This window comes from Anopheles coluzzii, chromosome 3 (assembly GCF_943734685.1).
Source record: "Anopheles coluzzii chromosome 3, AcolN3, whole genome shotgun sequence".
In the NCBI taxonomy this organism is placed as follows: Eukaryota; Metazoa; Arthropoda; class Insecta; order Diptera; family Culicidae; genus Anopheles; species Anopheles coluzzii.
The window spans coordinates 91202898-91215110 of NC_064671.1; the positions used below are offsets into that span (position 1 = coordinate 91202898).

Below are 12213 nucleotides of genomic sequence, written 5' to 3' on the forward strand. Positions count from 1 at the left end.
ACCTACCCACCGAGAGCCGAACTGAGCGGCAGGAGGAAATTGGTGACGGATATTTCGAACGGAAATTATTAACGCCACACGCTGGAGGAGCACTGTGGGTGTAGTATGTGCGTCAAAGAGTGCAAAGAGGGACGAAGCAGTCGCACGCTAAAAATGGGAAAATTAGTTTATGTCACCACAGCAATCATAAGCAAAATGTGTGATATACTGTCGAACAAGTAATTTCTTTGTTTTTGTAAGACACCAATGTGTGAAAACACTTTGTTATCGCTCCCCCACATCGCTTCCTTACCACAACTTTACTGGCCGATGACACAAACAGAAGTCAAACCCCGTCTATAGCAGCACTAATGAACCAGTCAGATGCTTTTCGTTTTGCGCAATCAACAAACGTTTCGGACGCAATCTAATTATAGCCTAAACAAAGTGCTCGCAATTTCAAAACAAGCTAGAAATGGGAAGTGTTGCGTTTGGGGTCGGAGAATTGAGTTACAAAACTGTAGTTCGATGACAGTTTATTGCTTCGCCGGCTGATTGGTACAATTTGGTGGTTGTGATTGAGGCGAAGGATCGATGGCGAAGAGAGCAATTTGGATTTTATTTCAAACAGAGCAACACTAGCACGTGTGCACGTGTACTAGCGATAACAGATAGTTATTTGGAGAGTACTTTAGCTCAACCTCAAACATTTCATCTTGTGTAAAAAATAAAAGAATATTAGGAGACCCGATGCTTTGAGTGCCTGGTGTAACACCGTTAATCAGAATGAGAGTCCATGTGAGATTTGAACCCATTATGAAACCTTAGCTTGATGTTAGATCCTACACCTAAACATATGCGCAATGAGATCGGCGCACTAGAGTCTCCTAGAAACGAGATGTGTTTCTTCGATTGCCTGAGCAAACATCTTCGCAGAAAAACGAACGCTTTTTCAACCGTTTAAAGTTACTGAATGTTTCTTCAACAAAAAAAGCATCCATAAACACGCTGTTCCTTCAGCTTGTTTCCAAATAAAACAACTCGAATGAAATATTCAACCGTTCAATACACTGCGAGTCTGCATAGTGTGTGCAGCAGTGCGCTGGACCTGAACTGCTGCTCAAGAGAGCAAAAAACCGATCTCGAGGTACAAATGTGACCTACTTTTTCGGTGCCTGCTTCCACCTTCTCTCTCACTCAGTTCTTTATGAAAACTGCGATAAGGCTTCCCAATTTGCTGCCGACAATTTCCCTCGAGTCCAATATCCAAGCGATACCAGCACTGAAGCCTCGAGCAGCACTATGCCTGCTGTTGCCATCGGCAGTTGAGTTCTGATTTTGGCTGTTGTGGATAAAATATTAATCGAGTCCGAAAAATGTATGCCTCTATTGTACATGGAGCTCGATATCATGGTCAGGGTATAATTGTGTTTACCGAGTAACTTTGAGCAGGGACTTTTTCTTCAATCGTCATATCAGATGAGGTCCACAACTTAGCGTAGGCTTCACCGAAATAAAGCTTCGCCGCAAAACGTTGAAGCGTACCATTTTACCTGTTTGCTGGTGTTGTTTATTCCACCTCAAATGTTATTTCACAATTTTAAAATATCAAATAAAACACCGAACGAGCTGTGAGTTGATGGATTTTATGTTGCCTCTCATGCCATACTCATGCCAATTGAAAAATACACTACAAACGAAAACAACACACATGAAAGCACCAGTGCAGATTTATTGTGCCGGGGAAAAAAACAGGAAAACGTCCATCAGCAATGGCAAAGGATTGGGAGCGTAAAAATAACGCGTTCCGATGCCAGTGTGTGTGTGTCTTTGTGTTTGTGTGCAAATAAACCATCCAAACAAATCTAGCTAAATAAAACGCATGCATGCAAGCGATTGCTCCAGCGAACCAACAAATTCCACTCACGGCCCGGTTGCTACCAACAACACAACCATCAAAAGAGCGCACAGCAGCAGCAGCAGCAGCAGCATAAAACGGCATTCCTGCACAGCGCGCGCAAAACATCAACTTTGATGGAATTTATATGATGAAATCATTCTGCGAAAATATTTTCCGATCCAGAGTGAAAAACATTTCTTGCTGGAAGCATCCACCGTTCGCAACGCAGCGCAGTGTTGCTTTTTCTTCTTGGGAGTGCATAATTGAGCTTACGTTTTTTTAGCACAGTGTGCTTTTGTGCAGCGAAATGAAATAAAATACTCAAAACAAAAACTATATGGCTTCTTCATTTCAACAGCAAATAAAATTCGTCTGTCAGCGCACATAAAGGGGAGAAATTAAAATTGGAATCGTCGGTTCTTTCTGCTGCGTTGGCGACAAGAACAGTTAAACTGTTTCCTTCGCAGGCAGACTGGCGTCAACTATCATCAGCATTGCCTGAAGCATGCCAGCTCTTCTTTCAAGCGAACGAATTCGCGAAAAGCGAACCGAAAAACAGACAAAACTTCTGCCAGTGGGTGCTAGTGCCTCCCTCAACATTACTTTATGGAAGTAAAAGCAATCCATTTGCAAAGTGGCGGGCGTCGCGTTAAAAATCAATAGAATTTTTGCAAACACAAAACGAAAATACTGCACTGGAAATGAAATCGCTTATCCTAATTGAAGAGCTGTTTGGGGGGAAGCGAAAGACGGCAGTGGCTTGCGCTTTGCAGTTCGGTGCTTTTGTTCGGTACCGTACTGTGATGGAATCGGAAATAAATCTTAATCTGAAGGATGCTTCAGGATAAATGGAGCACTTAAAAAGCAAAAGGAATAAAGGGAAATGGTAAAAACTTTAAGCGGAAATGGGAAATCAATCAATAAGAGCAATGGAAGCAACATTAAAACCGAATATAAACTACTCCATTTGATGGCTGCACCGTAGTGTAGTGACAAGCGCGCGCAATTCCAGTAAGCAAGAATACAAGTTCGAATCTAGATTTGACTTTACCACGATCAGCTTTTATAGAATGTTATTCTCAAAAGTTATCGGACCTACAACAATGTAAGTGTAATCAGAGTAAAAAAAAACGTTTCCAATCCCATAGGCCCATTATTATAGGTCCACCACCCACCTGTCGGTTCCCTTACGACTACTCTATTGTCGCCTATGCCAAACTGTCGATCACACACACTCTACCCGAGACGGAATTGGACAGCCCACTGTCAACTGTTTTGGCACAGAAGTGGGTGAAACGTAACCGCACACCGTTCGAATAGGCGATTGATTTATTTATGTTTATTTTCTGTCCTTTTTTCAGTTTCGCCACCCATCGCCAATTTTGTTGAAAACCGATTTCCGAACGTTTGAGCTTTGCCGGGAATGCGATTTTCCGCGATCAACAGGGTAGTTTGATTTTTTTTTTGCGGACGGAGTTCTTGTTTTGCTCGATTGAGCCTAAAGCGTGTAATGTCAGCCAACGAACGAACGAACGAACGAGAAATGGCACGAGTTGTGGCAGCAGCACGGGGGTTGTCTCGATGGGCAGCACCACATTGTTGGCTCGATACGTTCATTTGTTTACCGAATTGATGGTTTGCCAAGAGTGCTCGAGATACATTTCTTCCCAGTCCCGCGGGCAACATGAGACGGTTCGACGACAACAATAAAGGTGAAGGTTTTATTTGTGTCGTCGGTGGACACTGTCTTAAAGGGTGTGCTGTCTCATGCATGAGAAGGGGTCTGAAATAGTAAATGTTCTTATCAATATTCATAAAGGAACACCCAAAGGAATTTTCCGTGTCTTTCGTTCCAACTCAAATCGATCGATGTTTTAAGAAAATATTTAAAAAAGTCTCACTAATAAATTGTGCAGGACCACACTCCGTTCCATCCAATCTTCCAAACGTTCAAAGGTGGCAAACAGAGCACAACAACATAAATCATGATCGGAAAGCATCCACCAAGCGTCACCCGTATCCTAAAGTCCTCTTTAACCCCGTCACAGATTATGTAATGCTGACGCGTATTACCGAACACTTTGCGCTAACTTTGCCACGAGCAATGATGGTGGTGGTGTTGGGCCGGGAAGAAAACTTTCCAACGCCGCCTCTCCGCCATACACCATAAGAAGGTGGTTCGACCCTTCGCAAGCGTTTTGACCTTACCGGGAAATAAAAGAGGGAGGAAGGAAGGATAAAGCCACATCCCCGGAAGGCTCAAGGCGGCCATAAATTGAGTGTCGCTCCATTAAACCGAATGGGAACGGGGCAGGAATGGAGCGGGATGGTGGTTCGGTAGCATCTTTGCCAAAAACACTAAACGAACGAACTGGTTGGGTAATGTTTCTGAATTGCGCGGAAAAATGAGGTCATCTCGTACTGGATGTGTGTTGTTACTTGCCACCGAGTGCCACACTGTCGATGCCACCAAGTCTCGCACGGTGTGGGCCCGGAAATCGCAAGTGATATCATCGTAAATCCGTTCCGACCGCGGATGCGGACACCGTTGAGCTCCGGGAAGTGAAAGACAAAGCGAATGGAAAGAAAGCTCCTTGTTCTTAGGGCTGTGTCGAGAGTTACTTAACTCTTCAGATGGGGGCGCCCAACAATGGCAGGTGTGGGGACGGTCTCCTGGAATGTTATATTCACGTAAAAAACACCCAAAAACACAATGCCTACAATCGAGAATGCATAAGCAGGCAAAGGGAGTATGATATGTCTCACAGCGTGGACCTTGTACACCTTTTCTTTTCCAGGAATTTGGGAAAGTGAGCGCACGGGCAAGGGTTTACGAAGAATGTTTGTACCAGGTTCGATTTTCTGGCCCTGCTGGCTGACGAAAGATCAGGGATTCTGGGAAATGGTTAAGGAGAAGCACCAGGCAAGCACATTCCAAGCAGCGCCTGTGGAGTCGTAAACGTAAGTGCCGTCGCCTGCTGTGTGTGAGCCGTGGATGTGGGCAGATGTACCACCCGGCCGTGCGTGAGTGTGTTTGTGGAAATATTTTTGCTCAAATTTTACGGATCACCCACTCATCTCGGACGGTTAGGGGACGGTTTTTTTTCCTGCTCCATCCAATTCCAACGAGTTGTTTTGTTTGTTTTTGCCCGGCTAGATCCATAAAACCACACTCTTCATTAATGTCACACGTCATTCTCAAGATACCACCCACACAAGGGGGAGGGTGAATTTTTGGATTTTATAGCTTGGCGAGACAAGAGAGGGGCTTAATATCCTGATAATTTAATATTTATAGCACATTAAGGTCAACGTATTATAGAGAATTATTTGCATGTTTACATAGCAACGGGTCTCAAGATGTTTTGCAGTATCATCCCCAAAATTGCATCCTTTTTTTCAATGTTTCATGACATCAAAGATCATAGATTCTTTATAGTAACAGTCTATAACCAACGTAGAATACTCTCAGACCTATAAAACCCATTTTGCATTAATTTTGTTGAACTATCCTGAGCCCTTAAACTCCTCCCGCTACTTCCACCTACCTGTAAGTGATCCAGCAGTGCCTCCAGACCCCGATCGCTGATCGACGAGCACCGCAGACTCAGCGAGTGGACGTGTTTCGAGGCGAGCGGGAACGAATGTACCAAATCCAGCGCATCCTCGTCGGTCGCTCCCATCAGACAGACGGCGTGGAAGCTGCGCCGAATCAGCGAGTTGTACAGCTTCACCCGGTCCTGGTTGGTGGTCTGGCGCAGCTCGCGACACTGCAGCACCGGCACCAGGCCGCTCCAGTAGCGCGGGCTGCGGTACAGCAGATCGCGCCACTTCTGGCAGACCTGCGCCAGAGTGCACCGCTCGTACGACGTAAAGTACAGGAAGAACCGGGCTAGGAAGCGTTCGTCCTGCAGCAGCTGCTCGATCGTCAGTATCTGCGGCAGAGCCAGCTGCGACTGGCCCATCTTGCCCGCTCCCCCGAGATGGTGATGGTTCATGCCGCCGCCATGCTGCTGGTGGCCAATCTTGCGCAGCGACTGCGGTGTGTTGGACTGCGATTTGCCACCGGGTCCGGCGCCCATGCCAAGCATCGAGCCCTTGCCGCCCGCACTGTTACCTCCCCCGGTTGTGTTGGACACACGGGACGGTTTCTCGGGAGCGTGGCCACCACCACCACCTCCGCCAGTGATTCCTCCACCACCGCCCGACTGTGACTGGCCAGCGGTTTGGATGGTGAGATTGGCGGCGTTGCTGGAGTTGCTGGAGCTGCTGCCACCGCAAAGCACGTTCGTGACGCGCTCCATCACGCTGGCCTTCTCGCCCGATTTGCCACCGCCGCCGCCGCCACCACCGCCACTGCCATGATGGTGCTTCGACCGCAGCCCAAGGCCGTTGATGCGTTTCGATAGTTCGGCCGAGGCACGCTCAACCACTCCCTGGGCGGATATGGAGGACATCTTCAACATTCAGCACGAAGCCGCGGTACACACACACACTCACACACAAACACACGCACACACACACCCGAAAGTGGCCAAGTGCCGTGGGCCACTTTTGCGTAGGCACACACAAACACACTCGCACCGGGGGTCACTCGGTCAACACTTTTCCGTTGATCGGAGCCTTTTTCTTTTTTTCACGTTTCACCAAAACGAATGCTTGCTGGGATAGAGAAACGCCAACACTAGCACCACACACGCACAGCTCACTTCAATCACCCGTGGATTCTAGTCGAAGCTCGAACTAAAAGAAGAGAAAAAAACAAGGTAAACAGAGGCTGAAGATGTACAGTTGGATGAACCTTGTTGAACCGATCAATTTGGCAAAGCGCTGGCCTGCTGCGTGTGTGTGTGTGGGAAAATGGAAGAGAAAGGATTGGATAATGGACTCACACACTTGCGCACACACACACACGTTAGTACACATTTTGACAGTCTACTGTCACGCGAAGAGCGGTCCAAAAACTCGTCCCACACAACCGAAAGAACCAGCCAATTTATCGCCTTTCACCATTTTCACCTCTGCCACACATCAAATTTCGTAATTGATTCCATCGTCACTGTTACATCTTCCTCTTTTGGACAGTTTTTTTTTTGGGGTACCTTTTTTTGATAACGAACGACCACACTATCTACCCCTCCCACACGGAATGGGCCACCACAAAGCGAAATGAAACTCGTTCCACCGAACACCTATTTTCTACGAAAGGCAACGCTTATCCTTTTTTTGTTGTGTGGCCTCCTCTCCAAGCTCACACTATCGTTTGTGGCTAGTGCCGCAATTTTCCATCGATTTTTGAACACGCTCTGCGGAGCACACATGCACACTATATGGAAACTCCTTCTTTTTGTGTATGTGTGTTGTTCTGCACAATGATTGACGACTATTCTTGTGTGGTTGCTCACAACTGCGATCGGACGGCCTGGGACAAGGTACGTTGTGCAAGCAAGCGTAACGAAAATGTGACAGCCAGGCAATGATTTAATGCTTTTTGGTCCTTCGAGCCGGATTTTTCTCGGTGAGAGTTGCACAACTCTATTAAAAAACCCTTAAAAATAGTGTTTTTTTGTTGGATTGTTGGAATACTTGAAATCTATAAAATAATTGTTTAAATTTGTCCCTAACAAGTTAAATCTGTGTTAAATATTTATAGTTCCTTCCGTAGGGTATCTTTTGTCCTAATTTTACACACTTCAAAACACTTCCAAAGCACCTCAACACAAAACACATACATTCACATGTACCTACACCTCATATAGGGAAAACTTTACCACCTTCTGGGCGATAAACAGTCACGGGCGTTTGCGGAAAACCCCCTACTAAACGGACGCTGTGCACACCTGAAGACGTTCGACCCGCACCGCACGAATAACTGCACACGAGTGTCACGAACAATCTCCGACACACAACCTCTCTACCTTCGGACGGCGTACGATGACTTTCCCGAGCCGATGGTAGTGGATATGGTAGTGGTGATGGTGGCTCGCATGTAAAGAGCAGGAAAACCGAGCGGTTTCAGCTCTCACCATTCGGTGCTGGTAGGAGCAATAACAAAAAAAAAAACGGTTCAACGGAACGCTTTTCCGGACATGCCGAAAAGGATTACACTAATACGACCTTAGGAGGGGGGAAGCCTTTCACATGGAGTGGTTCGTAAGCTCCAAGAGCAGCACACAAAGACATAAGCAGTGGGGTTTATAGCTCACTTTACCACACAAGCACACACACACACAGATGCACGTTCACGTACGTCAGATAGAAAGGATTGCGTGAGAGGGTTCGCTGCTGATGGGAGGCTTTTAAGCGTTGCTTCTTCTTTAAGAACGATTCTTTCTCATACACAAACACACGACAAACAAACGACTGTACACATTCGGGAAATGTGTTGTTTCCAAGCTTCACTTTACACACGCATTATTGACACGCTTAAGGAGTTCTACAAAATAATGATGTTTTTCTACGTACTTATGCCATCGCAATTCACATCGCTGCGTCGTTCGTGTTTGTCCCTTCAGAAAAGAAAAATCACACACTTGTTCTTTCGGCCGTATCCACGGGAACACTGACTGAGCGCGATCGGCGCCTGCTGTGAGCAAAAGTGTACCCCAAAAATTTCCCAAACCGCACGCAAACGCTGGCACTCGCACACCGAAACGCAACCCCGGCACCGTTAGTACATATCTCATCGGGGCATAATGTTTTGCTTTTGCTGTTTGTTTTTCCCCTTTTTTCGTTTCCCCCTTAGGGGGGTTTGTTTTTTCGCTATCGCTCGGCGAGAAATGGGAAGAGTTTCAGGTATGTAAGCAAAATACGGCACCCGCTTCCTCAAAATCCCATCTTCGTCAGCCCCACACACAGCCGGCACACGGATTGATCCGTTGAGAGAGCGGAATGTGTCAACCGAATTCCGTCAGCCCCCTTAAAAAGAGAAAACGGGAGCGGAGGATTGTTGTTTTATTTTAGTTACCCCCCCTTTTTCACCTCTTTCGACTCCGAATGCCGATTCCAACAAGCGCTGTGGAGAGAGATTATTCAAAAACATACCTTCGCATATTATGTTGGATGTTTTCCTTCCCCTTCCCCTGTCCAACTCATCAAAAAACCCCTGCCCAAAACGCGGAAAAGGGTAGATTACTGCGGCCGCTCCAAGCGTGAATCGTAAGCGGACAGGCCACCACCGTACGAGGAGCATTATTTTGTTATTTATAATCTTCGACCGAATTTCGCACGTTTTTGTAACCCCACTTCCTTCACTTAAGTGTGCTTGTGTTGGTGTGTGTGTGTACGAGTAGCTGCAGAGTTTTCAGTGAGACAGCGAGAGACAGTAAACGCGAGAGAGAGTGAAAATAAGAGAGAGAGTGATGAAAATGGACGCTCACTCGTTTTTTTTTTTTACCGCTTGTGATGGACACGTTTCGTTGCGCCACCAGGCGTCCGCTTCGGGGCAAACCATTTAGCTACAAACAGAAAATCACATGTTGTCAATTAAAGCATGTAGTGCAAGTAGGATAAAGAAGAGCGATCGTAGCGAGAAACAAACACGAAACGCATTATTTTTAAGACGCCGGCAAATGGGTGTTTTAGGTGTTGGTTGAATTGGCGTTTTAACGACCTGTGGCGGGATCACGTTTACATGCGGTTGACTGTTGTTGCCTTAACGATGCCTGAAACGATCAATCAAGCGAACGTTTGCGTTTAAAGTGTCTATTTGTTCCTTTTTTAAGGATTTATAAACAATTTCTACATATGAAAAAAGATTTTATAGATGTAAAAATGTCTGAAGTACGAAAAAACAGCTCACGTAAGAATGAATTTTCTTTTGTTTTTTCCTATTTTTTGTATTATGGGGCGTGGATTTTTGTGGGGCCATAATTAATCCTTCTCACAAGATGCAACAAATCTTTCTTCCCAAAATTTAGCGCCACCATCATTATTAACGCAACCGAGCAGCCAGCACCGTGATTTGTGGTTTTAAAATCAAACCAACTCTGAAATCTCAGCTCACCATTTGATATCTTTCTTCTTTGTCTTCTCGTGCAGTCGTGTGGTCCGTAAACAAAGCGCGTGAAGCAAACAATACCAAAAAAAAACGGGCGTCCTATTTCTACCCAGCTTCCCGTTTCCTGCAGTAATCAATCTTCTCCTGCTGTGTTACAACAGCCTCCTTGCTGTTCTCACTCCCCCCAAAAGCCCCTTGCTGTGCTAAAAGCATGTCGCTAAAGGACGCAACAAACACACTACCAGCTCTGATATTGCTAAATAGCTCACTGTTCATTCTGAACATTCAAAGAGCAAGAGAGTGAGAACGAAAGAGAAAGAGAGAGGCCTGCTCACCAGCACTTAGAACAAATTAGACGCGCTACTACCCTGAACGCCACCATTTCTCCATTCATTTTTTATAAGTGCGTTTACATATGTGTGTGTGCGTGTGCGTGCTGTTGTTGGCTACGAGAAGGGGAACATTATCGATTGCACGCGTGTACGGGCTTGAACGCAAAGTAGCCAGTTTTTTTATTGTATCATTGTGTATGTGTGCGCGTTGAGGAAGCCCGCAATCGGAAAGGATGAAAGACTTTTTTATGTTTTATCTTTTTTCACAAAGTAAAGGAGTCGTTTTTTCCTTTGTACTCTTTTATAAATAGTTTTGTGGAGTTCTTTGTAAATTAAATTATTGTAAACTGTAACTTTTCATTGTTTTATGTGTATCAAAACCCTTTCTTCAGGACACTTTTCACACAATTAGTTCAATAAACACTTCACGTCACGAAAGCACTCATTCAGTAAAAAAAGGAACCCTTTTCTATCTCCCTTTTTCCACCACTCAATAAAGAACAATAGCCCCAGCAAAGCTCTTCTCACCACCACAGTACACAGACACAGCGCTGCATATGAACACCGCGAAGCAGAAAACCACAGCCACAGAGCGAAACGAACCGAACCACGGGCAACCTTCGACTGGTGCTGGGCACTTTTGCACTCTGCCAGGACGTCGTAGTGTGCCTTGATGCTCCCCAGGTGTAGCTGTACATCACCCATTCACACACACACACGCGCGCGCTTGTCGCGTCCTAATGGTGTTTTGTGGGGGGACAATACGTATGTGTGGATACTACTACTCGCGTGTCTGTAGTAGTGAACCAGCGAAAGGCCTTCCTTTCTCTCCCGCACAAGTATAAACAATCTCTCTCTCATCACACACAAACACACACACACTCACAGTGCGCTCTCTTCGTGAGGGAATGTGGAAAGCGTTCTCTGCGATGGCCTTCCAGCACATCCTTTCATTGTGTTTTTTTCTTCTGCTTCTTTCGTTCGTTTGTTCACTTGCACCGGCACCGAATGTCCTTGCGTGCGCAGTACGTGTGCTGCGCTGCACGGTGTGACGTCACCGTGGACAAAAAAGGATTTGCCACGATATTACAAAAAAAAAAGAATGCTACAGCCAGGTGTTTCCCTCCACGAGCGAATGGAATTTGCAACACATTCCAGCAGCGGCGCATTGTGTTCCCAGCATTATTATTCCGATGAGGAGTGGCTGGGTGGGTGGATGGGTGTATGGGTCAGTGCATTGTTTCAGGTGAGTGAACGTTTGATGCATAACGCTGCTGCTGCTGTTGCTGATTAATAGGATTAGTTATTTCATGGTTATTTTTTACCAAACAAAGGAGAGGGAATAAACACAAAAGCATAACAAGGATGTAATCCGGCGCTAATTGGGGAGATTGTTTCTGATAAGGCGTTGTTGCGTATGAGCGGTTTTACGTCTGGTTGAAGCTTTGGTTGATCTGTTGTATAATATCCCAATTAATTGGGGTTTTCCAGGTAATTACATGGAAAATTCCATCTTTTTTATTTTTCTTCGTATTAAGGATTCTATGTGTAGGACGTTCGATGAACAGCTCACATGCTGCAATCAGACGTGTTTTTGGTACATTTTCTGAACTCCCTGTGACGTTATGTCATAATCCCTCTTATCATAAATAAGATACGAAAGAATGCCACACAGAGTTCTGAACTGAAAAGTCCTGGATATCTGAAAGGTTCTTCTTCTTCATGCGCATGATGAACTTCGTCCAATTCTTCGGAAGTTCTCCATCTCCAACTTGATATCTGGGCTTGATATCTATACGGGTTCTATTGATGCCATAACTCTTGTACTATCTTCAGACTTTTGAAGTGGAAACTAAGAAGTTTGAGATATTTTACTACGGACAGGACCTTAAAGTCCTTACAGGCTTTATCCAATTATCTGGTGACGTTACCATAGATTTGGGGATTTAGACCATTGGGGCGGCCCCGTGGTACAGTCGTCCACTCGAACGACTAAATAACAG

At 45.6% G+C, this 12213-nt stretch overlaps 1 protein-coding gene across 6 annotated transcripts in view; it reads right to left on the reverse strand.

Moving 5' to 3' along the window:
- The window catches only part of LOC120955820 (F-box/LRR-repeat protein 16), a 36166-nt gene extending 25292 nt beyond the window's left edge, over positions 1-10874 (reverse strand). The window contains exons 1-2 of one of the 6 annotated variants that reach the window (XM_040377004.2): positions 10750-10874; positions 5428-6622 (exon numbers count right to left, since the gene is read on the reverse strand). In XM_040377004.2, the coding sequence (XP_040232938.1) occupies positions 5428-6345 (918 nt within the window). In that variant the 5' untranslated portion in view covers positions 6346-6622; positions 10750-10874. Of the gene's footprint in view, positions 1-5427; positions 6623-7650; positions 7788-8344; positions 9018-10738 lie in introns of those variants that run through there. The other 5 variants (XM_040377001.2, XM_040377003.2, XM_040377005.2 and 2 more) reach the window with 5 other exon arrangements.
- Between the last annotated feature and the right edge of the window lie 1339 nt (positions 10875-12213).